Source organism: Mustela erminea, chromosome 12 (assembly GCF_009829155.1).
Source record: "Mustela erminea isolate mMusErm1 chromosome 12, mMusErm1.Pri, whole genome shotgun sequence".
NCBI lineage: Eukaryota > Metazoa > Chordata > Mammalia > Carnivora > Mustelidae > Mustela > Mustela erminea.
The window spans coordinates 3,612,091-3,638,922 of NC_045625.1; the positions used below are offsets into that span (position 1 = coordinate 3,612,091).

At 53.8% G+C, this 26,832-nt stretch overlaps 1 protein-coding gene across 1 annotated transcript in view; it reads left to right on the forward strand.

The window, feature by feature from the left end:
• AK8 (adenylate kinase 8) overlaps positions 1-26,832 on the forward strand; it is a 115,890-nt gene that overhangs the window by 27,391 nt on the left and 61,667 nt on the right. The window contains exons 6-10 of the mRNA XM_032307121.1: positions 6,944-7,025; positions 7,580-7,651; positions 8,572-8,772; positions 10,497-10,628; positions 18,894-18,983. Of these exons, the coding sequence (XP_032163012.1) occupies positions 6,944-7,025; positions 7,580-7,651; positions 8,572-8,772; positions 10,497-10,628; positions 18,894-18,983 (577 nt within the window). The remainder of the gene's footprint in view (positions 1-6,943; positions 7,026-7,579; positions 7,652-8,571; positions 8,773-10,496; positions 10,629-18,893; positions 18,984-26,832) is intronic.

The following is a 26,832-nucleotide window of genomic DNA, read 5'->3' on the forward strand; positions in this document are numbered from 1 at the left end:
CTTGGTGGCATTCGCTCGTGTCGAGACCGGTGAATTCTCGTTCTCTGAAGGCAGGATCGGTGCGCTCACGTTTTCTTTGCAACAGTTGGTTAGGTTGGGCTTTCCCGGGAGCAGCAGAAGGGGGTGGGGCCTCTGGAGCGGAAGACCCAGGCCTGAGATGAGAGGTATTTAGGAAGACCCGGGCGGGGGCGCCGGCCTCCCGGCACGTCGGGGCGACTGCCCCGGGAAGGTGAGCTGAGCGGGGAGACAGGGAGTGAGAGCGGGAAGGTGCTTTCTCCAGGGAGACAGAAGGACAGAGGGGCCAGCACCCTGCGCGGATGGGGTGGGGAGCGGAGGGACAGGGCCTCCTTGTGGAGGTGCGGCCCTGTGTCCCTCAGGGCCCTGCCCGCCTTGTGGGACCTGGCCTCACAGCTTCATAAAGTCACCCCGCTGTGGATTCAGCCTTTCTAAGTCTTATGGAAATGCGCCGTGACCTCGTGCAGTCGTTTTAGTGATGTTCTAGTGGTCTAGTTTAGTGGTCTCAGGCACCCACTGTGGACGAGGGCGCTGAGACCCGGGGCGGGCTCGTTGAGACGACAGAGCTGTGGGGTCAGAGCCAAGATTCGGACCTGGCCACAGCCCCATCTGTGGCCAGTGCGTTCCCTGCCCGGGGCCCAGATGGGCAGTGTGGGGTTCCTAGGTCGAGGGGAGCACTCCAGCTTGCAGGGAGGCAGGAACAAGGACTGGCTGCCTTGGTCTGAGGCCGTGCCGGGCTCAGCGGACGAGCCCGGAGAGGGAGGCATGCGGTCTGAGGAGCCACTTGGGGTCTGTGCGTGGGGGCGACACTGCAGCTTCTGAGAATGAGGCTGGGGCTCTGCCAGCTTTAGTACTGGATCTCGGATGCCTCACTCCACCTATGTGGTCTGCTTGGGAATCCCCCGGGGGTGGTTCTAACTGCTGAGCAGACTTAGGTTCCTTGTCTGCCCTCCCCGCCAGCGGCTGCCCCTGCTGCCATGTGGGGTTAGTCCCTTCTCTTCCCGATGGCAGGGAGCGGGCAGAATCATGCAGGAGAGCCAGCTGCCTGGCCGGGAGTAAATTATGTCGTGATGTCCGGAGACTGTCAGAGGCAGGCCGGTCCTGTTGTTGTCAGTTTTTCCTGCATGATTATTAATAATGGGCTAGTTACTGTTAAAATGTCTCTGTTAGCCATAAATCTTAGCAGTTTCCCTACTCAGTCACCTGGTCCATGCCTCTTGAGTCACAGAGGACATTCGATGCCTTGTACAAGTCAAGAGGTCAGCTGGGAGAGGAAGTGAGTTAAGACGGGCTTGGGGCCGCAGGTGAGGCCTCGCCCCCCAAGGGCAGCACTGGACCTGTTCAGTACGGAAGCACCATGTCCTGCATGGGGTCTCGGACAAACAGTCCAGCGAATTAACAGATCGATGGGGGAGTGAGTGAATGAACGGATCTTACCCCGCTGTAACAACACAATGACTGTTTGCGCATATGCTGGACCCCAACCTCTGGCCCGTGCGGCTCTTCCCATTTCCAGAGAAGCAAACTGTCCATGGGGGGTGCCCTGGGCCGGGCAGTGGCACGTGGTCCCGAATACTGTGGCGCGGGTCCGGTGTAGCCATGCCACTCACCAGACTCAGCTCGTTCTAATCCAAACGTGTTCTCCCCAAGTCCTCCATACCTGGAAAGCTTTCCTGTTCCTTTCTAGGAGGCCATATTCCTCTTTCCAAGAGTTCGCCTTTATAGTAAGTTCTCCAAACTTGGGCCGTGCAGCCGGCTTGGACAACGGAGCGCACAACTCTTGATCTCGGGGTCATGGGTTCAAGCTCCATGTTGGGTGTAAAGACGACCTAACCAAAAAAAAAAAAAAAATATTACCTAACCATAAAATCTTTAAAAAGGGACGCCTGGTGCCTATCCGTTGAGCAGCTGACTCTTGTTCCGGCTCAGGTCATGAGCTCCAGGTCGTGAGATCGAGCCCCACGTCAGGCTCCTTGCCCAGTGCAGGGTCTGCCCGAGATGCCCACTCTCCCTCTGCCCCTCCCTGCACTCGAGCTCTGGTGCGCACGCACAGTCTCTCCGACTCCCTCAAATAAATAAATAAATGAAATCTTTAAAAAAAGCTGTACAAACTTAAAAAGGATGCTTTCTTGCAAGTAAGTAGAGAAAAAACCTCATTCCGCTTTCTCAAGTTTATAATGATAAAACCAGCCCCTTGTGGGTTGTGGGTGTTTGCTTTGGGTCCTGTTGAATCATCCCAACAGCTGTGGCCTGACTGAGAGCATCACCCACTTTGCGGATAAGGAGGACAAGGCCCACTGGGGGAGGAGGTTGAGGTGACTGGTCAGAAGGCACCTGACTGGCGTGGCAGGAGCTGATTCCAAAGCCCCCGTTTTTCACCAGCAGATAATCTGACACCCAGAGGGCCAGTCTCATTTCTGAAGAGGGGGGACACAGACACGCTGTGCAGTGTTGGAGAGCAGCGGCTCCATTAACGGGATGCGGTTGGATTATCCGTGTCCTTCATTTCCAACCGGAAACCCCGTGTCTGAACCTGGGAAGGAGACGTGAGCCCAGAAAGCGCTTTATGTCTGCAGGGGGCTACCTTGGTGCATCCCCGCCTTGGAGATGGGGCGGGACCTGTCCATTTGGGGACAGAACCGGGTGGTCTTCAAAGTGGGCTTTCCCCTGCAGAGCAGCTCCAGGGGCACCAGCGACATTTAAAGTGAATTTGATCTGAAAAAAAAAAAAAAAAATATATATATATATATGTGTATATATATATATATATGTATATATATATATATATACACATATATATATATTTTAGCTATTTGGGAACATGCACATCTGTGCTGTTCCAAATTTTAACACCCTGGAGCTCACTGGGCCTTTAACCTACAGACCGAGGAGGACCGATTGTCCTGGATCTGCGTGTGTGTATGGAGTGCCGTGCTTGTGTCACTGACAAGCGAGAGCGGGACTCGGCGCTGCTGGTTCTTGAGGAGTGACTCGTGCACGTCCAGCCTTTTCCGAGCAGGGGCACGGCGGGTAGGCTGTGTTCAGAAGGCGGGGCCGAGCCCAGCGCGTGCCTCGTTGGTGCGGAGCCCTGCGCAGGGAATGACACATTAGGGAATGACCTGTTCTGCTCCATTGGTGAACCCGAGTGTGGTCAGGAGCCCCAGAAGGTGTTGCCTATTGTTTGTGAAGTTAAACTTTGAAGTAAAAGTTCTTACGGGTCATCCTTCAGAGGCGCTGGACACGGAAACCACCCTGGGAGGAGAAGGCGAAGGTGCCGTGGTTTTGTGTGAACCGGAGGGAGGGGCACTGGGCCCCCGACGGGAGCTTCTCGTGTGTTTGTCAGAACGGTCTCCTTGTTCTCACTGCCTTTACAGCACAGCCGTTTGCTAGACTCGACCTTTTCAGGTGCATTTCTACCTGGCTGCTCCTGTGTCTCTGTTTCCCTCCTTGCCTATGTTGGGAAATCACCAAATACTTCATTAGAAAGAAGAGGGGTAGCTGCCGGTCTATGGGGCATCTGGTGATGCTTCCCCTGGTTCGGACTTGAGCTGAGTGAATCCGATTTGTCAGGTCCAAATCTTCAGCCTCAGATGGCCCCTCCGGACCGGGAGGAATCCACAGTCGGCTCCCGGAAACGTCTGCTGTGGAGCCTGCCGCGTCTGCCGCTGGAGCTGGGAGCCAGCAACGGGGCCTCCCGGGGGAAGCAGCCCACTCTGGTCTTCAGAGGCGAGGGGAGGTGACCGGGGGCCACGCATCAGAGAAGCAGAGTACCCAGAGGGCAAGAGTTTTCGGGCGTGAAGTTGCTAATTGCGCTTTAATAATAGTCAGGAGGGCAGAAGAGGCCTGTGTTCACACGGAGCAGGACAGCCCGCTCCGCGTCGGGCCGCGCTCTGCTGGGCCTCGCCAAGCTCCCTCGGCCGGCTGGCTGCGGTCTTTCCCTTTTTTCATCCGTGACATCTGCTCGGTGCTTGTCCCTCCTGTGATCCCGTACCCCTCGCAGCTGTGCAGACCTCCAGCTTTGCGCTGGTGCACGGAGTGCCCCTGAGCATACGGCCTTTTTGATGTGTGATGAAACAGAACCAAGCCACGGGGGTATGGTGAGCGAAGGCATCAGAATATCAATTAACCTGCTCTGAACAAAGCTGCGGCTCCAGAGTGGAGCCGACATTTCACTGGAGTGTCAGGAAGATGGATAATGTATTCTAATTAGGGATTGACGGATACCTCCGCATCCGGCCTCTCCCGGTCGTCAGGCCCACGAACCCAACGAGTGGCCCATCACGGCACCCGCCGGGTGCTGTTTACTGATTTATGACTTCCTGCCTTGCCAGAATTTGCAGCCATGAACTTGCTCTCAACCCAAACTGCCGTTCTCTCTTGGAAGCGCCGTCCGTCCTGCAAATGGGTAGTTGCTCAGAACCCCTATAAATGCCGGAGCTCTGGGAAGGAAGATGTTTTCCAGGCGCTAAGTTGGGTGCTTCCATGTTAAGGACGCCACAAGCCCTAAGCTCCCTGCCGAGGAGGCCTCGGTCACTGCCCTTCCTTCCCAGGAGGACTGACCTGGGCCGAGTGGGACCGAGGGATCTCCGCGGTTGTCTTTCCCACCAAGTGTGGGCTGTGCTAATAGGGCGTGAGTGCTGCCCTAAGGGGTCCCTCCGGGACCTTAGTACCTGGGTGATCAGACCATCCCCCGGAGTCTGATAAGAGTGACCCTGGAGAGCCAGCGGCTTGGGATTCACTTCTGAGCCCCACACCTTCTTTTTTAAAAAATTTCACATCCGCACCTGAATGAGGCACCGGTGAGGCCAGGCTAATTAGGGAGATGTTCCTCATTTTGCTGCACTTTTCCTGCGTAATTGGAAGGCCCGCTCTCTCCAGCGAGAAGTCGGTGAGAACTGTTCCCCTGAATAGTTCTAAAAGCTCTGGACCACATACTGATATCAGCTGCAGTTTATGGGCGAGATGATAATGATTGCTTCTTAATGCAATATTAAAAGCGGAGGCCTTCCTCGGTGCTGAGTGGAGACTGAGTTCCAACCTTCTTTCAGCTTCAAAAAGGAGCACGGAACAATCCCCAGCCCTGGTACCGGAAGCCATCAGTGGGCTCCCAGCCCCTCCCTCCAAATAAAGAGAAAATAAGTAGGTCTGAACATAGCCAAAGTTCAGGAAATTGTGGCCTGGCTCCCAGAGCCGCGCGCAGGGCGTTCTCAGATGTGGTGCCTCCCGGCCCCCGTGGCGGCGTGTGCTTCTGTGGGTGTCTGCTCTTTCTAAGAGTGGCAGCCCAGCTCCAGGCTGGCTGTAACAAGGACTTGAGGGAGCAAAAGGATGTTAAAAAAATTTTTTTTTGCACTTTTGCTTCATTAGCTCTAGAAACCAGGGTTCCATAGGCTGCGTGTTTTCCTGCATAATTTAAGAAATTAATGAAAGCATGCCTGATTTTTCCAACACTCTTTACTCTGTAAATTTGTTTAGTTTGGGGTTGTTTTTTTTAAAACTGTCAGTGGAGGCCATTGGAACCTAAATATTTTAATATTGAAGAAATGCATGCCCTTTTCTGGTTAGTTCCTTTTTAGGAACACACGGTGTTCTGTGAATCGGTTGTTGTGGGTTATAAATGACCATGAATCTGAGTTCACCCCTATAGGTCCATTCTCTAACCGTAAGCAACTAAGTTCTCCTAATGATGTGAGGGAGGGGTCTACAGCGGGGATGGGAGGAGGTCCCCTTCTGGGGGCCAGTGTCAGAAACGCAGCCTCCGGAGTGGCCACCTGACGCCTCACCGCGGAGGGGAGGCTGAGACCGTGGGCTACTTTATTTCACTCTCGCAAAGCTCACTTTAATCATGTATCTGGGCATCAAATCTGAACCATTAAAACGTGTGTGAGTCACTCTAGACTCCTGGCCCGTGAGAGGACTTTTAGAAACTGTTTAACGTGAACCTCGCTGAGGGACATAAAAAATATCCACTCAAATGATGGGAAGGGAAGGCAGTGAGATTGGGAAAATGTCAGTTCTTCATACATGTGTGTATTTAATGTCATTCTGAAATCCTAGTGGAATTTCTGTTTTTGAACCTGAAAAATATTTTTGCTGCTTACTTGGAAGAATACATTTTGGGAAAATAAGAAAAAAGAAGGAGGGACATATCCTATTTGATATAACAAACATTATGCAACAACATTTTAAATGGCGTGAGGGGTGTCTGGGAGGCTCAGTCAGTGGAGCGTGCGGTCTTGATCTCAGGGTTGTAAGTTTGAGCCCCCTATTGGGCATAGAGTCTACTTAAAGACATTTATTGTTTTTAATGGCATGAGGATGATTCTAGAGTCTACAGGCAGGAAGAAGCCAGAGCCAGCATGGTGTCAGCATTCAGTGACAAAAATGACATTCGGAGGGGAAAAGATAGGCTAAAGCATCAGTGATATCCCCTGCGCTGCCAGACAGATTTTCCCCAGGATCATGCTTGACGTCGACAAAGACACAGGGAAACAAGTGACCGGAGGTTCTTGTTGGTTGGTTCATACACTGGCCAGTAGGTTTTGCAGAGTGACATGGCAGAATGTGTCAAAAGTCACAAAAGAAGGTGCCAACTTTTAGAAATCTATTTTCAGAGGGTACCTGGGTGGCCTAATTGGTTAAGTGTCTGACTCTTGATTTCTGCTCAGGTCATGCTCTCAGGGTCATGGGAGTGGCCCCGTGTCAGGCTCCACGCTCAGTGGGGCGTCTGCCTGGGACTTTCTCTCTCCCTCTCCCTCTGCCTCTCTCCCCTTCTGAAAAATTTAATTTAAAAAATAGAAATCTGTTTCCAGGATCTTCTGTGTGAATCAAGAGGTACTTAGAGCAGATTTTAAAATGGTGCGAAATGGGAATGAAACTGAACGAGCGACAATGTGGGACAGATGAGCACCTTTCCAAATTCTCTGCCTAGGGTTGGATTCTGGATGGCATCCCTGAAACTCGGGAGCAGGCCCTGATGATCCAGACCCTGGGGATCACCCCCAGACACGTCAGTGAGTAGCCTGCGAAGGGCCCCTCGGTCAGGGCTGCCGTGCCCACACCCCATGAGCGAGCATCTGCCCTCTATCTCCTGTTCCCAGTGCCGACCCTCAGCCCTGTCCGATCCCAGCAGGAAAGTGGACAACATACTTGAAATTTTCATAAAGCTAAAGGCATTCGGGGAGAGCTCTTGGAAGAAGGAGGTTTTGTTTTGACCCTGGTGGTTCCTTGTTCTCCAGGAATCCCACATCTGAGAAACTCTTTTGGAAATAGTCCAAAATATGGCAAGGGCGTTCCGCACAAAGATGTGCCTTGGAGCGTTATTACAGTGAAAATTGTTAGGTATGTGTTCAAGGGTGGCCTGCCTGCTGTCCTGAGACTGTCTCTTCGTGGTCTGGTGCCGAGAAGACCACTCTACAGGACCCTTGGGGCAGGAGATGGTGGTTGTGTTAGTGTCTCGTTCCATAGCAAGAGAGACACGAGACAGGTTATTGGCCCACGAGATTCCAGCGTCTGGGACCTGCTGCCCCCACCATGCCTGGTTGTGCCGCCTTCTTTTTCTGTCCAGTTGTGCTGAGCGCTCCTGACACCGTCCTGATTGAGAGAAACTTGGGCAAGAGAATCGACCCTCAAACGAGAGGTATGCCGTCTCCACTGCACCCCGCTCTGTGGAGTTTCAGACACGGTCGATGATTGATGATTATCAGAGTAACAGGCCGCCCGCCATTTACTAGGCACTTCTCCACTTCAGGCACCTGCAGAAGGCCCCGTGGGGGCCACATAGGATCAGATGCTGCAGGCTGGGCCTGCAGCCGGACGTCGCTTGGGAGACGATAAACTCCAGCCAAGGAGGAGATGGGGGTCCCAGGGGCTGAAGGAGGAGCCCAGGAGATGTTGAGCTGGTTCTCCGCTTTCAAAGACTAGGCAGTTCAGCAGGGGGCCGGGGCCCTTGAACTCTGGCCTTAGGCTTTGGCAGCAGACCGCCCTGGGTTTGAGGACCCCAGCCCTCCCCTTTCCATCTGTGTGATGTGGGATGAGTTGCCCAACATCACCAACACTCTGTTTCCTTCCCTGTCCCTGGGTGAGACCTCCCTTGTGATCTGATTGCCGTGAAGACAGCTGCGTGCAGGTGGCCCATGATAGGGGCCCTCAGAAGCCACAGCCGTCCTTCTGTTACACTGAGAACCCTTATCCTTTTGTTCTTTTTTTAAAGATTTCTGTGTTCATTTTGGAGAGAGAGAGAGAGAGCACGAGTGGGAGGGGTAGAGAGAGTGAGAATCCCAAGCAGACTCTACACTAAGCACAGAGCCAGACGCAGGGCTTGATCCCACGGCCCCGGGATCACAGCCCCGGGATCATGACCCTGGCCGAAACCAAGAGTTGGACCCTCTACCGACAGCACCACGCAGGCGCCCCCCATCCTCCTGTGATTTTTTAATAGAGCTCAGGCTCGTCCCACACGCTTAGTGTGGATCAGCAGCCCGAGACTCACACAGGCTTCGGCCCCCAGACAGCACGCCCGGGGCAGTGACTCTGACCCCGTGCCCCTCCCCCACGCAGAGATCTATCATACCACCTTCGACTGGCCCTCCGAGTCTGAAGTCCAGAACCGACTGATAGTGCCGGGGGACATCTCGGAGATGGAGACGGCACGGAAGCTGCTGGAGTACCACAGGAACATCGTCAGGATCCTCCCTGCTTACCCCAAAATCCTGAAAGTCATCAACGCTGACCAGCCGTGCGTGGACGTCTTCTACCAGGGTAAATGCAAATGGCGGGAGGCTCCCTGGGCACCTTGACCGTCCTTATCCCAGGGCCGACCTGCAACACGGCTCAGGGTCTTGAGTCCGCTTAGAGCAGGGGTCAGCAGCCCTACGCCCACCCCCGCACTGTCACTGGAGCACTAACAAAGGTTCTCGGACAGCGGCTGGAGCAGGTACCTGTGCATGTGTGTGTGCGCGTGTGTGTAAAGGTTGAGCCCCGAGACTCGAGAGCCAGGGGCCCTGTGTTCAAATCTCATCCCCACCATACATCAGCTGTGCAGTGTTGGGCAACTCTCGTACCTTGTTGGCCTCAGTTTTGTCATTCTTAAAATGGGAACAAAAATCGTGTCTTCCTCATCGGCTTGGGGGAGGATTACTTGGAACGCTGCAAATCCCTCTCCACAGGGATGGGTCCAGCAGAAGAGCTGGATGGGTACGGAGAAGAGCCCAGACATCGTTGCTGTTGGGACTCAAGGTCCTGTCCAGAGAGGCCAGGGAAAGTTAGAACGATTCTCTCCCAGAGCAGCTGAATTATAATTTGTAATTGTCTCCACATCCAACCAAGTACCGCCTTCCACACAATGCCGGGTAGATGGCACCATAAAAATGACCCTCAACAGTTGCCAATGGCCCTTGCTGGTATATTCTCTCAAATCTCTTTAAGGAAAGTTTTGTTTTGGTGGTGGTGGGGGTGCTTCTGAGCTCCCTGTGTCGGCTGTTCCCTTGACCCCCACCCAGGAGTCCCAAAAAGGGACCGCACAGCCTTGCTCCCCGAGGGGGTCAGTCGGTCTGTTGGGGGGGAGAATGTCTAGAAAATATGTCTAAAATAATCCGGGCTATGGATACCATGCCGCTTTCCAGTGGTTTTGCATCTCGGAAGGGTCTTTAGTAGCAAACACTACGTTCTGAAGATAAACAGCCACAGCATTTATCTTATGGCATGATTCTGAATTTACACATTAATTACTTCCAAATTACTTAATTAAATTTAAAAGTTCATATGATCGTTCATAAAGAATTCATGCCTGGAATTGTAAATAAAAATGTGAGTGTCTGCATATTAATTATTATTAATTAATAATGCAGACAGATAAATTGAAAATTGGAATGCCAAATTCTCTCTGTGTTGTTTTTTTAATCTCTCTGCAGTGCATGCAGCAGCCACACGTTTTTAAAAAGAATAATTAGATGTTGAGATTGTCAGGGGGATCATTACTTCTAATTAACTTAGTTATTTACTGTAAATTAAGCATCGTTTGTAAGCAGGCGGCTTTGCCCCTAATGTTTGTGCGTTTCAGATGTGCCTGGATCGTGGCACTTCTGAGGATGGAGGGGCGTGGGGCTGGGATGGCTTCCTCAAGCTTATTCTCAGGGGCAGAACATGTTCCCCGGGCAGCGGGTTAGAGAGGGCCCCCCCCCCAGCCCGGCCAGCTCTTGGCAAAACAGGGCCAGAGCCCGACAACTCCCGTGGGAATGTCGCACCCCTGGAATGAGATCATGTCCGCAGAGCACTTAGCTCAGCGGTTCACACGAGCTGGTGCGTGACGTCATGGTGAGGACTGTCGCTAAGATCGTGGGTCCGCTTACAGTGGGTCTCCACGCAGCTGCGAGCGAGAGAGGTACCTGCGGCTGTTGAGAGCGCCTGCCCGAGCACAGGTGCTGTAAGCCGGTTTCCCTTTCTTCGGGACCCGAGTTTACTGTCCTCCCATCCTCTCTTTCCAGCTCTGACCTACGTCCAAACCAGCCATCGATCTAATGCCCCGTTCACCCCGCGGGTGCTGCTTTGCGGGCCCGTGGGCAGTGGGAAAAGTCTGCAGGCGGCCCTCCTGGCCCAGAAATACGGCCTCGTCAACGGTGAGTGCCCCGGCTGCGCCCTGTTTCTGGAGGCTTCCCTGCCACCCCCCACCACCGCCCTCCTAGGCTTTTCCGCCTCGTGGGTGTGTGGAGATCGTCAGTGTCGCTTCTCATTCTTGCTCTCTGCCGTCAGCGACGTTCAGGCAGTCCGTCTTTGCACAGATCAGCTTTGTTCCTCGAAAAGAATATGTCCATTAAAACACTAACCGCTAAAAACACATCCAGAGAGGCAGCACGTTTCCAGTCGTCATTTGTTCCTGCCTCTGGAGCAGTCGTGCTTCTGGGCTCCGCAGGGCACGTCCTCCAGCCCCGGCGGCCCCCCCGGAAGCCACAGCTGTTGTGTAATCCGGGGCGGCTGTGGATTTATTTTCTCCCGTCCCGTTTGGCTCCCCCCAAACCCGCGTCAGCGTGCTTGCAGGCAAACGATTTCTGAACCAGAGGACTCCTGGCTCGTACAGTTTCAATAAATATTTTACCAGGAGGAGAGAAAATATTGAAATCAGTTCTCCAGGCCTGTCCCAAGGCGGCCTCCGGCGGGTGGGAGTGCTAGCCTGCCTTACGGAGGACCGGAGCGGGGAAGCAGGAAGAAGCGGGAGCCGCCCTCACCAGCAGCGTCACCTCCAGGAAATGCCCCACAAGCCCGAGTCACCTCTACTTATGAAGAGAGAAAAGAGTCCTGTGCCCCAAATATAAAAATATGCATAAACATACCTCCAAACTCTGCGGACACACCATCAAAATACATGTGTGTACACACACGAATGTACATGCATCAACCTGGAAGTGTCAACGTTTCGACGAAGATGCTTTTTTTCTTAGAAGATTTTTATTTATTTATTTATTTGAGTGAGAGAGAAAGTGAGAAACAGCATGAGAAGGGGGAGGGTCAGAGGGAGAAGCAGGCTCCCCGCTGAGCCGGGAGCCCGATGCCAGACTCCATCTCAGGACTCCGGGATCATGACTTGAGCCGAAGGCAGACACCTGACCAACAGAGCCACCCAGGCATCCCTAAAGATGCTTTTCAAATGGGCGTCCTCCAGTATGAAATCTCAAAGCTACTGACAGACTAGCCAGGAGGCGGCAGCCAAAACCGTACCTGTAACATGAACTAGGGAACAGAGTGATTATTCTGATTAGTAATGGAAACAGTAGCGGTCCTGTCAGTAGTCTCGTGAAGACACTGCACAGTCGGACTCTGGCTTGATTAGCATGGAAAAACCCTGGACACCTCGGGGTGAAAAATGCGGATTTTTTTTTTTTTTTTAATTTAAACTGAATTACTCAGGTAATTCCTTCTTTGGGCTTTACCTCTTGAAGTATTACAAGGCTGAATTTGCAGCTACGGTTGTGGCTCCTTTGGTAAGAGTGAGCACTGGCCTGCTTGTCCCTGCCCCCACGTGTCTATAGAGGTGACGGTGAAGTCCAGGGCAGGAGCGGCGGAGGGCACGTCTAAAAGCCTTGGCTCTCATCCCAGCCCCGTAATACAGCTCACAGCCTTGGTTTGGGCGCCGTCACTGGGCCGTGTGCTGTTGGCACAGGCCGTCAGTCAAGGAAAACATTTTTCACTTTACATTGTTTTCCGCGTACCAATCGCAAGGAATGAGATTACAGGCCTAGATTTCTTCCAAAACTGAAAATAGGAAAGCTCATCATGGTTTCTGCTTTGTTACCTAAAGAGCCTTTGGGGGGCTTTTTTCGGTAATTGAGCTAACTCAGAAAGTTCACTTTTCTCCAAGGCATCCTTGGTAAGCTGAAGACATCAGGAGAACCCCGTAAACTGATCCGAGGGCTCCCTGGTCGGCAGAGGCGCTGTCCGCGGAGGGTTCTCTGCACAGGCCTGTGTGTGCCCAGAGCTCCCAGAGCCGCCTGCTCCCCGGGGCTCCCCTCTCCCCGGTTATGGCTCTTCCTGTGACAGGAAAACAGCTCCAAACAAGCAAGCAGCCCAACACTCAGGCCGGCAAGATTGATTGGGAGACCGGGGTGTACAGTTGGTGAGAACATAGAAAGGCACAACTTTCTGAAAGACAGAGGCGTCGTTGGTGTGAACCCTGCAAATCCGGGGCCCAGTGACTTCCCTCTGTGGATTTGATTCCGCTGAAACCCCCAGACGGTGAAGGAGAGATGCGCGGGTGCGTCACCAAAGCCGGGGCTGCCTGGACTCTGTTAATAAGAAGACAGTTAAGGAAGTTGCGGGAAACCCATCCAGTACAGCACTCATTCTGTCATTGTTAGTTAAAACGAAGAGGGGACAATTAAAAAGAAACCTATAAAGTGACTCGATGTCCGTGATCTGCTGTTCAGTGAGGGAGGGGTGCGAGCCTGTCAGTCACTGACCGTGTTCCAGGCGTGATCTCATTTTTGTTTAAAAAACTGTGTTACGTACATGCAGAAACCATCTGAAGGAACTCATCAAACTGGCTGTCTCTGTGTGGTGGCGTATTATACAACTCTGATTTTTTTATTGCAATGAGTACAAATTTTCTAACCAGAGACAACCATGAAAAATTTTATTAAAATATCATGATCAGGGTGCACCTGGGTGGCTCAGTGGGTTAAGCCTCTGCCTTTGGCTCAGGTCATGATCCCAGGGTCCTGGGATCGAGCCCCGCATCGGGCTCTCTGCTCGGCGGGGAGCCTGCTTCCTCCTCTCTTTCTGCCTGCCTCTCTGCCTACTTGTGATCTCTCTGTCAAATAAATAAATAAAATATTTAAAGAAATTGTTTTTTAAGGGACGCCTCAGTGGCTCAGTTGGTTAAGCATCTGCCTTCGGCTCAGGTCGTGATCCCAGCGTCCTGGGATCTCATCCCACATCGGGTTCCTTGCTTGGCAGCGAGCCTGCTTCTCCCTCTGCCTCTGCCTGCCACTCTGTCTGCCTGTGCTCGCTCTCTCTCTCTCTCTGACAAATAAATAAATACAATCTTTAAAAAATTTTTTTACAAAGGTCATAATCGTCCTCATTGAGTGCTTGCTCTAAGAAGAGCAGAGAAGGTGTGGAGAGATCCAGAGCGGAGCATAAGCGTCCAGGCGCAAGGCCGGCTGGGGCAGGGAGTGAACCAAGGTTAGATGAGTCCCTGCCCATGCAGTTCCAGGTCTGACTGTGTCCAGAGCCTTGGTGCTGGGAGCCGTTAGGAGACACTGTGGAGCTAGGTGATCGTCGGCTGGTTTTTTTTTTTTTTTTTTTTTTAAGATTTTATTTATTTATTTGACAGAGATCACAAGTAGGCAGAGAAGCAGGCAGAGAGAGAGGAGGAAGCAGGCTCCCCGCCGAGCAGAGAGCCCGATGCGGGGCTCGATCCCAGGACCCTGGGATCATGACCTGAGCCTAAGGCAGAGGCTTAACCCACTGAGCCACCCAGGCGCCCAGCCGGGGTTTTAAACCATTCTTACATAATGGAAGCCCTGACACGCCACAGTTCCTCTAAACACTTGTTTCCCCACATCTCACAAAATTTTAATCTGTTGTGTTTTATCATTCAGTTCCAAATGTTTTATCTGCCTTGTGGTTTCTTTTCTTTTTTTTTAAGTTTATTTCTTCATTTTAGAGAGAGAGAGAGAGAGCACGAGAGGGAGGGCCGGAGGGAAGCGGGTAATCTCAGGCAGACTCCATGCTGAGCGCAGAGCCCAACGTGGGGCTCGATCCCAGGACCCTGTCATCACGACCTGAGCTGAAACCGAGAGTCGGACGCTCATTATGGTTTCTGTTTTGACTTACGTGTTATGTACAAATGCATTGCTTAATTTCCAAATTTGGGGGAATTTTCTGGATTTGGGGGAGGAGTATTGATCTCTAATTCTGTCGTGCTCAGAGAACACACCTTGTATGATTTCAGTCCTTTGAAATTCACTGACACTTACTTATGGCTCAGCGTGGGGTCTCTGTCGGTGGATTCCGTGTGCACTTGGAAAGAGTATGTACCGGGCCTTGGTGGATATAGTCCCCAGCAGTGTCAGCTAGGGTGAGGTGTGTGCGGGGTTGCCCAGTTCTCCCCTGTCCTTGACGATTTCTCGCTACTGTTTTCTCACTTAGCGAGGGAGATACGTTAAAATCTCCAGCTCTGACTGTGCATGAGTCTACTGCTCTGCCACTCTGCCCCGTGTCGTTTGCAGTGTACTGGGAGCATGTACACTGAGGACTGCCGCCTCTTCTTGATGAAGTGACCACCTTCTCGTTGGGAGACGCTCCACTGTCTCCCCAGTAACGCTCTTTCCTGAAGTGTACTTCATCGGATAGTCACGGAGCCCCTGCGGCTCTCCTAGGATTGGGTGGTATATATTCTGTCCTTTCTCTTTTAAATTATCTGTGTCTTATACACAACATATAATTGGGTCTTGCTTTCTTAAAAATCCAGTCTGACATTTTCTGCCTTTTAATTGAAGTACATCTCCTTTTTAAGTCATACTAAAGTCATACTAAACCTTTTTAGTATGGTTGCAAGCCTACCATCCTGGTTTTTTGCCTTCTGTTACCCCTTCTCTGTTCCTCCTTTCCTGCCAGCTGTTGGAGTAACCAGATGTTGTTTAAAAGTGCATTTTATTTCCTCCATTGCCTTTTCAGCTGTATCTCTCGGATTTGTTTCGTTGGTCACTCTAGGGCTCACAGAGCCTCATGTCCTTCTCAGGGTGTGCCTCGAGTTAATACCGTAACCGGAGAACCCACAGTGGAAATCTTTCCGTTTGCCTTGGCCACCTCCCTGGTGTTGTTTTTGGCCAGACATCTTATTTCTACGTGTTATAAACACTACAATATGTTGCAGTTATTTTTGCTTTAGTCATTTGGTTGTTGTTTTTTTTTTTAAGGGAAGAAATGAAGGGGAAGGGCTCTGGTCGGTCCCACACACACCGTCACGTGTCAGGGCTCTGGTCGGTCCCACACACACCGTCACGTGTCAGGGCTCTGGTCGGTCCCACACACACCGTCACGTGTCAGGGCTCTGGTCGGTCCCACACACACCGTCACGTGTCAGGGCTCTGGTCGGTCCCACACACACCGTCACGTGTCAGGGCTCTGGTCGGTCCCACACACACCGTCACGTGTCAGGGCTCTGGTCGGTCCCACACACACCGTCACGGGTCAGGGCTCTGGTCCGTTCCACACACACCGTCACGTGTCAGGGCTCTGGTCGGTCCCACACACACCGTCACGGGTCAGGGCTCTGGTCGGTCCCACACACACCGTCACGTGTTTGTTTCCATCTGCATTTCCATGTGATAGTCTCTTGCCACCTAAAGAACTTCCTTTAACATTTCTTGTAGCACGGGTCTGCTGGCGACAAACTCAGCTTTCATCTGCTGGAAATGTCTTTATCCCACCTTCGTTCTTAAAGCTCGCTTCTGCCACACGCAGAAATCTGCGTTGACAGGTGTTTTCCTCTTCGCACTTTAAACACGTCACCCCATTGTCTTACGGCGCGCGTTGCTTCTGATGAGAACTTGGGAGACTGTTTTGATCCTTGTTCTGCTCCATACCAAGCACCTCCCCCACCCACCTGCTTTCAGTGTTTCCTCTTTGTCTTTAGTTTCCAGAAATCTAACTATGAAATACCTAAGTGGGAACGTGGGGTTACTTGGTGTTTATTCTGCTTGGGCCTTGGAGATTCTCGGACTTGTGGATTGAGATTTTTCATCATATTTTGATTTTTTTTTTTTTTCGGTTTGTGAACTTCTCTTGACCTTTTTCCTCATGTATTTTTTCTGTCCCTCCCTCCGTCCTTATTCCGTCCGTCCCCCACGTCCCTCTGCTTTCTGGAACGCTGATCACACGGACGCGAGACTGACTGATACTGTCTGCCAGCTCCCTCTGGGTCTGTCCTTTCTTTCCAGGCCTCCCTTAACCTCCTCTTTGCTTCAGTTTGGATACTTTCTGTGGCCCGTTTTCCTGTCTTCAGATTCACAGGTTGCAGCCTATCCAAGGATTTTCCACTCGAGATATTGTATTTTCCAGTTCTAGGCTTTGCATCTGGTTCTTTTATATAGTTTCCATTGTTTCTGCTGGGATTCCCCAACTGTTCACTCATTTAACCGTCTTTTCCTTTCCAGTTTTAAAAATACTTACGATTGCTGTTGTTTTGTTCTTGTATGCTTGTTCCGACATCCGTGTCATCTCTTGATCTGATTCTGTAGCCTGTTTTCTCTCTTTGCAGGGGTCACACTTCCCGGATGGGTCGATGGACTGGTTTTTGCATTTCAAGTCGATTTTTAGTATATATTAGACACTGTGGATCTCCCTTTGCTGAGAGTCTGGATGGTGCAGTTCTGCTTGAAGAATATGGAGTTAAGAGTTGCGTTCTAACAAGCAGTTAATTTGCTGAAGGATCAGCGTGATCCCATGGAGGCTGACTTTTCGTGTTTGTTCAGATGAGACCAGAGTGTGTCTCTTCTCGGGCTCATGTGCCCCCACGCCCAGAGTCTCAACTGGCTGGGCATCCGGCACCACCTCTCTCTCTGGCTGTCCAAGGGCCAACATCCCCGAGCACTGGGTGCCTCCCCCTCAGCTCACAGCCTCGGGGGAGCTTGTCTCTGTCAGGCCCGGGCGGGGGCGGGTCTCACTCACCGTGTGTGCGGCTTTGCATTGACCAAAGACCCCAGGGTTTCTGGAGCTACTTCTCTGCACAGCTCCCTTCTCTCCATCCCCTTGGTCCCCAAATCCTAGTTCCCAATCCAGTCTCTGCTTCCCACTGCTCTGATTTGGTCTCCCCTTCCCCTCTGCTGTGCTGTGCTTTGAAAAGTGCTCATAGGTAGAAATCCTGGGTGAAGGTGGGACTCACTTTGGGTGTCTCCCTCCTCTCAAAGGTCTGGACCCTGTGCTGTCGGCGGTCCAGTGCCTGGAAAGAGTTGTTTCACACATTTTGGTTGGTTTTATAGCTTTTATAGCTTTTTATGACCGAAGCTACTTAGGAGGTCTGGCCAGAATGGGAAGCTAAGTGTGGGTTTGATGTCACACAGACACGGCTTTGAACCCCAGCTTGGGTGCCTAGTGGTTCTGTGACCTGGGACGGGTCACTGCACCTCTTTGCATTCTGGGCACAGGGCTTGCCACGTAGAAAGATGTCCGTCCCCGTCGGCCTTCATCATCTCCGTGTTCCTTTAGCGAGTGACACGGCCGGCCGCTTTCCATATGAACGCTGCTGTCCTCCACACAGTGACTCAAGCATGTCACCCCTGGCGGGTAAGTCTTTGCTGATGGTCATTCTCTTTTTTCTTTTTTTAAAAGATTATTATTTAGTTATTTGACAGAGAGAGACAGCAAGAGAGGGAACACAAGCAGGGGGAGCGGGAGAGGGAGAAGCAGGCCTCCCGCTGAGCAGGCAACCCACGTAGGATTCGATCCCAGGACCCTGGGATCATGACCTGAGCCAAAGGCAGATGCTTAACGACTGAGCCACCCAGGCGCCCCAGTGACAATCCTTCTCTTACACACTCACCATTTTCACTTAATTTTAGGAGTAGTGTTTGGTTTCTTTAATATATGAAGAAAACCCCTTGATCTCAATGCTAAGAAAAGCAAGACTGGGCAGTCAACCCATCATGGAAATGTAGCCAAAACCTTCCCGCTTGGGCTCTTAGCAGCTCGTTGCCAAGGACAGACAATGGGGGCTGGGTTTGTTCAAGCCGCGCGGGCACACCGGTGCCCGTGTCGTGGGTCTGCAGACATGATGGGGCTCACAACAGGAGGGCTCTTTTCTGCACGGGCCAGCTAGCCAGAGAGGGTTAGTAGCTACGGGCCGGGCAACCCCAGCAAGCTGCCTCAGTTGTGAGTGTGTCCATCTGTCCTGTAAACATAGCTGCATCCCACGGAAACGCTTGGCCCATGGGAAGGGCTGTGGGGTGGCAAGCTCGCCTGGTCTCCCCGGGGCAGCACCGGTGTGGACATGAGTGAACAGGTGCCCCCACTCCCCCCTCCACCGGCCCCTGGCGTCACTCCGCCCCGGCCAGTGTCGCCCTCGGGATGCCAGGAGGAGGGACGCCCGCAGGAGCTCCCACGGTGACGCCTCGTTGACTCCTCCCTGCACCGCCCACGTGTAATCCGTTCTCTGCCACCTGCGGTCCTTTTCATTCTGCACCTTCCTCCTCAGCGGCTCCTTTACTCCCCAGATCCTTTTTGATATTTGCTTTCACTTGGACACACACCCACACTCAGAAAAACCCTTTTATATTTTTCGCAGTGACCTTTTTCTCCCCCAGCAGGCCGCACCGGGCTTTCTTTTTTTCTTGTTCTTCCTTCTGTTGAAAATTTAATGGGTGTCTTTCTGTTCCTCTCTCCCCCAGTCCACTGTGGGCAGCTGCTGAAAGAGGCTGTCGCTGACGAGTCAAAATTCGGCGAGCTCATCAAGCCCTATTTCCAGAAGGAGATGGCAGGTAGGCCAACGCGGCTCAGCGGCCACAGCCACCTGGGCTCTGGGGGTCAGATGGCTCTGTGTGGGGCTCGCCGGGCACCCGGGGGGGCTCGGCCTGGGGACAGTAGCTGGGAAATGGACACTGGGCTTTCCTGTCTGCAGAGGCTCTGCATTTGTTCCCTGGCAGGGCCCTTTGGCTTCTGGCCCCGCCCCAAGCCAGGGGCAAGTAGATATGTTGTGTTATCCCTGAGGGCTGGGGTATTTCTGTTTCTCGGGAATGTATGCTTTTCATAACAGAGCACAAAAATCGAGAGCCAGGAGAGGCCACACAGCTGCCCACATCCTTGATTACTGGGTGTACCAGATTACTGCGGGTCAGTATTCCAGTTTCATCAGAGGTCAGGAGCCAGAAGGCTCAGACAGCTTTGCAGACACCAGGGCTGAATGGCTGTTGGTGCTCAGGGGCTTGAGGAGGGAGGCCGGGCCACATTGTCCTTCCAGGCCCCTCTGTGATCTACCGTCTGAAGCAGTCTCTGTCGGCCCCCAGGAAGGGCGCCTGTGAGATCATTCTAGATCGATTTCCTGAGCCTGCAAATGAGCCACGGAGAAGGGGCCGGGCCCCTGAGGCTGCACAGCCAGGTCACATCTGCGCCCCTCCGCACCCGGTGTTCCTTCCCCGGGCGACACTGCACACACCCACACCTTCCTCCCTTGCCTCATGCGCGGTCACTCCCCTGTGCGGTCACCAAGTCTGATGGGAGCGCCTCTTGTGGAGAAAACCCAGGACGAAAGCTGCCCCTTTCCTCGAGAGGGCGTGCGTCTTGACAAGGACACCCTCCCAGCGGAGGGCTCGCTGGTTGTCTTCTGCCATCTTTTGGGTTTTGGGGACACGCCCGAGAACAGGCAGCTTGCTCCTAACCCATCAGCTTGAGGGCCCCCTGGGGCCATGTCCTAGCTTGGCTCTCCCAAGCCCCCTTCAAGGTGCTCTATTCCCCCAGCGGGAGGTTCCGGTGAGGCGGGCTCAGCTCCTTTGGACACAGGGATCTGCACAGAGGCTGGTGGACAAGTGAGTCTGTTCATCCCTCCGTCACGGGGTGTGGATCAAAGGCCATGGAAGCGGGAGGCTCCAGGCAGGACTGAAAGCCCGCGTGTGCTTCGGTGCTGCCCCGTTTGGTTTGGATCCTGGAGCTGCCCCTGTGAGCCATGCAGCGCTCGTCAGAGCCTGCGGCCTCTCCTTGGTGAGATGGGACAGGAGTCCCTAGGTTGCAGGGCTCCCACAGGGAGGGACTTGATGTGCACACGGGGGCCTGGCTTGCGTGCTGTCGGAGTCCTGGTCCGAGCTCTCTCCCTCCCCCGAGGCTGGTCCCCATCCACGGGCACGAGTGCCACTGGTTCTTGGCAACCTAAGGTGCAGAACTGTCCTCTGCATGGACTGGAGGCCAGTTGAACTCCCTGCTAACAAGCTTATCGTGGTTCGGAGAGAAAGACCACGACTGACCAGACAGATGAGGCCGCGCTCACGGACAGTGGACCGCAGGCAAAGGCACATGGGAGCTCTGACTCCTCTTGCAACTTTTCTGTCCTTTTGGCTTTTTTTTTTTCTTGCCAAAATAAGGAGTTACCAAAAATAAGCATTTAGGTGGTTTCCACTTTTGCGCTCCCTCAAAAACACCATAATGATTTCCCTAGTACCTGCGCAGGCTCGTGAACACCCCCGAGCACCTGTCGGGGGGGAGAGCCGTCCCTGCGTGGTGCGCTGGGTGTCGTCCTCCGTGCCCCGCCGTCTCTTGTTCCCTGTCGCGGCTGCAACAGGCTCAGTGGTTGAAAACAGCACCGGTTTGCCGACGGACAGCTCCAGAGGCTGAAAGTCCTGACCCCAGATGTGGGTTCCAGGCGTGGCTGCGCGCCCTCTGGAGGCCACCTCCTGTCACCCCCTTCGGCTCCCAGAGCCCCTTCCTCTGTCCCCACTGTCTGCACAGACCACCTGCACATGCCTCGCTCCCCGACCACTGAGAATAAACCCCAGGGTCTTTCCAGTGGTGGGCAAGACATGAAACTGGCTTCCGCTTTGGGTTCTTTGGTGACTCCAAAGGAGCCTGGGCCACAGGTCGCTGTAAAGCTGGGCTCTGCTCTCCGTTGTCTCCTCAGTGCCTGCTGTTGACTTGGCCCTTCTGCACCGCCCACAAAATTAAAGACACAACAGCAGCCACTGCCGTCTCTTGCTAACAGAAGCAGTGAATTCTGTCGTTTCACTGGTCCCGATCTCACAGGGAGAACAGAGATTGCACTGACTTTCATTCACCCATGGGGTCTCTCTACTGGCCAAACAGAAGCTTCTGAGACAGCCACAGCGTGGGGCTCGCTCACGAAGCCGCTAGGGCCACCCAGGTCTGGCGGGAACCTGCTTCGCCACCAGCTGAAACAGCAAGAAAATGTAAATGATTCTGACCCAACTCAGTTTGGAAGGGAAGGTCAGAAGGAACACCGAGGCTCCGCACGGCCGGGCACGGCTTGGCTTCTCCGCGAGTCGCCGCAGTCGGCAGCCCCGCTGAGGGCCGCTGAGCCCGAGTCTCGTGTCACCCATCCGGGCCCCGGATGCAGGTCACTTCCCTGCTCCCCAGGTTTGGAGCCCAGTGGGAGGCGGACCCAGCGTTCCCGGGGAGCGTTGGGTCCCCGGGACCAGCAGGGCCGTGAGGATACATTTGGCCTTGCTCACGTGGCTTCCCAGTCCAGGCCTGGGGACGAACCAGTGGAGACACCTCCTCCTGATAAATGGCCACATCTGGCCACGGGGCTGGGGAGATGGGCCTCAGACCTTCCTCGGGGAAGAACCCTGACTGAGTGGAAGCAGGCGGAGGGAGGCAGCCCACCCCGCTGGGGGCGAGGCCAGCCCGCGGAGGTTGGGAGCTGGAGGGCCCGCGCCGGTCCAACCAGTGACTCTCCTTTCTGAGGAGGAGGGAGGCGACGGGCAGGGGGGCAGAATTCCTCCCCCAGGTGCTGCCCGGGGCTCCGAAGGTGTCCCCTCTATACTGAGAGCAACCAGGCACCCACCCCCAACACTGGCAGCCCACTGGCGGAATTGCAGCAGAGCTAGATAGTGGCGACCCTCCATTGTTCTTGGGGGCCTGTTGAGGCCTGTTGGATGTCCGTCTTCACAAGCCTAGGCGTGTTTCAAATATCTCTGCTCTGGTGCCAGCAGCATTCCTGGGAACATGGAGAGTGCCTGGCTACTCCCCTGCATGTGTTTCCACGTGTGAAATCCAGAAGCTTCCAGGAGCTCGGCTACAGGGATGGAGATTCTTGTAAGGGCTCAGAGGCCCCGTCACCCTGGGGCAGAACTGGCAGATGTCACCACCAGAGCTTCCCTCCGGGTCCGCCCCAGTGCAGAAACCCACCTCCCCACCCCCCATACCAGGCAGCACCCTTCTAGATATCAGACCCCCCGGGCTGGGGCCTCTGCCCTGCGCTCCTGGCTGCTGGCCTGCTCGCCAGCCCTCCTGCCCAGCCCTCACCGGGACCCCCCCCACCACAGGCTCTTGCACTCTCTCCGCTCACGTCGGAGCCGCAAGCCCCAGAGACGGGTGACTCTGCAGTGGTGGTGCATCTTGGCCACCCTCATAGTCATGGTCACCGTCACCGTCACCACCATCGCCAGCGCAGCAGGATCCATCCAGATGTCATCCTTCTCCCCACGGAGCCTCTTCCTCTTAGTCCCCACCGCGGGGCCTCGTGATGTTACGTCCCAGCCGCGCCCTCTGCAGACTTAGCTATGTTCTCCTCCGTCACAGCTGCTGCCAACACCTCCTTCTTCAGAATCAGCAGCAAAATTAATAACCTTTGTTTTCCCTTCTTTCCACATTTACTGGACAGAGGGCTCCAGGGCCCTTCGTAGTCCATTCTAAATCTCTTGATCCCAGCTCTTGGCGACTGCGCCACGGACAGAGGGTTGGGGAGAAGCTTCCTCTGTGTCCTAGACTCTAAAATATATGGTTCTGACCTCCCAAACTCCTTCCCACTCTAGCTGCAGCGAACAGAACCCATTTATTCCCCAGGGTTCCGTGCACTGTGTTCAAGCAGGCAGCCTCTGTGACAGGCAACGGAGTTGGGGTGTGCATGACACATGGGGCTGGGCCTTAAATCACACGGGCTTAGCTGCCGGGAAGCTCCTGTCACTTCCACGTGGGTACGAAACAAGGAAAAACTCTTCTGGGGTTTCGGGAAAAAATCCATTCTCAGCTGTTTATATACCATTTAAAGTTAGAGGGGTGGTGCCGGTGGATCCGTTGCCAGGGCGTGTGATGCCCAAGTGTGCTGATCATCTTTCTTTTCCCGAAATCAGGCAAAGGAGCCCCAAGGTCTCAACTCTGCCTGAATGAGCGGTGACTCAGTAGTCATCCCTCCAGATGGGGTGCTCAGCGCCTCCTGGGGTTTCGTTCCTACCAAAGGGTCTCGTGGAAGGTGGGATTTCTTCCTTCTGGAGGCCTGGAGCATCCCAGAGAAGGCACCTGTTCTGTCTTTGCCCATTGGAAGGAAACCAACCTTCCTCACCGGCCTCAACTAAGACCATCAGCTCGACGTCTGCGCTGCTTGATTCGTGTCCTTGCCCTTGGGTGTTTCAGCCAGAACTCAAGGTCCCGAGACTGGTGGCGGGAGACATGACCTCCCTCCAGATTGCTGGGTTCAACTAGTGGCCCACGACTGTCTCTTTGGTTCAGAAGGGCTGCCTTCTACCCCGGCTCCGATCATTGTTTCCTTTCTCCAACATCGCTTGGGCTTTCTCTAGAGAAAGCCTACCCAGGGAGAGTAGGAGAAACAGCCAAAGGCATATCTTGTCCTTGTTGGCTTGAGTTTTGGCCCTAAGTGTGTGAGATGTTTGCCTTGACTCGACTGTGTTGCCTTCAGAACGTGTCGGCATTGTCAGGTCAAGGGACCGCCAGCGTGGACGTGTCCCCAGCAGTGGCATTTGACGTAGTCTGTAAGAGGCTCTCCAGGAGAAGGACGGAGAACCGTGCCTTCCAACACCCGCCCGCCAGCCTGTTGGCCCGATTGCAGTGGGCTCCTAAGTCCTGCCACTTCTGTCACCAGCCAACCCGGTCGGCACCCGCAGCAGCTAATTTAGTTCAATGACCCGAAGTCCCAGATTCCTTTGGGAGTCTCACCTGACTTCCAGGTGAGAAAACAGCTGTTTAATTGGTGTAAGAACTTTCCCCTAAGAGCACCAGTCCTGATGCGACGCAAAAGTAACGTGGAAGACATGATCAGCGAGTGTCCCCTGCGCCCCCTCCCACACACCCTCCTCTTTCCTAGACACTGCTGTCTGGAGGAGGTCCCTCCTGGCCTGAGCGAACTGAGCGGAGGCAGGAGATTTGGGGGGTGATCCGAGGCTTATTTGCACCCTTTGCGGTGACGAGCCCTCTCGCCCAGCAAACGCAGCCCTCATCACATGCACGAGCCCAGCCGGCCCCAAACCGGCAGGATCATGAGCGTTTCCAGAGCCTTCCATGCATCCGCCTCCCAGGGGCGGTGGATCAGAGCTCTGCCTAACTGCCGCCCTTTTTAGGGGGAATTAATATTCTCGGCACTAAATGCACTCGAAAGATTCGACAATAGAGCAGCTTTTCTCTTTTGTTACAAACTTGCAAGGAGTTGCTGAGTTGAAAGACAAAGTAAATCTTCCCGTCTGAGGAGGTAAGCTGAACGGCATCGCTTGTTTTGCTCGGTGCAGCCCGGGCGAGCGGCGTGCAGCCTGGCGGCGGGCGGAGGCGGGACCCGAGGGACCCCTGCCCGGATGCAGGAGGGCTCTGCGCGCGGCGTGTTTGTACCAGCGCGAGACAGCGCGCCGCTCTCTAAATAATTTACCAGTTGATTAATAGACTCACAGGGGTATAATTAGGAGAGGAAGAGACGGTGGGCACAGTAACCGGTACAGTGCTTGGGGGAACGGGAGCCTTTATTTTTTTAAAGAAACTTTCTAGGGTGCTGGGCGTTTGAAGACAAGTTGGGAAGAGCTCAGTGCCTCATCTCTTTTGAAGTGGAAATAGGACAGTTTGAATCCGTCGAGTTTAATTTTTCACAAGCTCTAGGGGCCCCGCAGTGCAACTCCCTTTTTATTATTGAAAAAAACTCTACATTTTTCTTTCATTTTTCTACACACACACACACACACACACATACACACACGCATGCACGCAGTCCAGGCAGTAAGTAATAAACACATTAATTTACTCTTTTATTCAGCGTGTATTTTATTCGCTTCGCCTCCCCCGGATGTGTCCCCGCGGGTCCCTGCGGCACCCCCACCCAGAGCTCTCCCGCCGCGGGGCTGCCTGTGGGTTGATTAATGGACACCCCCTGTAATTTATGCATTTTAAAGGAACCCTCACCTCGGTCTGACAATGCTTTTGAAGTAGCTCCTTTTTTCAAGTCAAACTTGAGACTTTTCCGCTGGGACTGCTACAAAGATTTCCTTACGGAAACTAGGTAGGAGCCTTTTTGAGCCTGAGTGGAAGCCACGGCCGAGAGAGCCCAGCAGAGCGGCAGGCCTCAAAGTGGTGGCTGCGTTCGGAGGCCAGAGGGCCCGTTGGTGAGGACGGTTCCAGAACAGGGGTCAGCCCTCCCATTTATCAACAGGTTCCGCCCCCAGAGGGTCCGGCTCCTCCTTTTTTCCAACTAGACTTTTGTCGCAGAAGGGTCCCCATTCGCTCTCTCTGTTATTACAAAAATGAAGCTTTGCCAGGGTGTCATCAAAAGGTTTGTCACCAAAAGGTCAAAAAGCTGCTTGTTCAATGACTGGTCCAGTGGGGAAACTGAGGCAGCAAGGGGCTCTCCAGTCATTGGTGCATCCTTTCAATGAAACTTTGTCCCCACCAAGGGTGAGGCTTATCCAGTGCCTTCTTACCACCCAGTGGTGTCACCAGAGAGGGGTGGCCACAGATGTTTTTGCTGGCCTGAGTGTTCGTCCAGGCTTGCTATGTGCCAGCCGTCCAGATTACAAAACGCAGTGAAACAAAACCCAGACATTTCTGCGAAGTCTAAGCTGAGCCCAGAGGTGCATGATGTCCTTCTCACTCTGACTAGAGCTTCTGGAAGCATTTCCCCTCCACGGGCAGCCCCGGTGGCTTCCAACCCACTCAGCTGTGAAATCGTCTGCGACAGGTCAGACCCCGAGGCCCCAGTCTTCTCCAGCCTGGAGGTCTCCCGGTGCAGCCGTCTGGGCGGCTGCTCACACTCCCGAGGCAGGTGCAGCCCCTCTCCCTTTTAGAATGTGCTCGATGGGGAGCTGACACCGGCTTCTTTCTCCTTGGGCTGAGTGGGGCCGGATGCGTCCAGGGAGAGGCTGCCCCAGTGACCTTCTGTGGTCCTACACTTCGGACAGTCACTACATCCCCAGAACAGATCAGGGCATGAGACTTGCTGGGGCTTGTTGGCCAGGAGGGGGCTGAGGTGTCCCCACAGGGAGCCTGGCACCGCCGTGATAGATGAGGGAAGTGCCAGGCCACACCTTCAACCCTGCACTTGTCTACCTGCTCTGCCAAGAAGGGGGTAGAAGGGTGGTGGGTACAGAGGGATTGGCGGGGCAGGGGCTGGGGGTGGGAGGTGAGAGGTGACGGAAGCGTACGGAATATAAAGCAAAGTGCCCACAGCCACCTGTTCCGTCCCACCCGCTGTCCTGGCAGGGGAGGAGAGAGATACCTTTCTCCTCCTCATCTTGCACATCAGACCTTGAATGCACGTATCTGATTTACCCCCTGTGACCTGGACTGCCAGAACTCTGACCTCATGCCCCGCCCTCTGGTCGCAACTGGGAGCTGGTAAGACGGCCTTTGTCTGGGACCTGTCCCTACCCCAGTGCCTGTCCTGCAGGCCCTCAC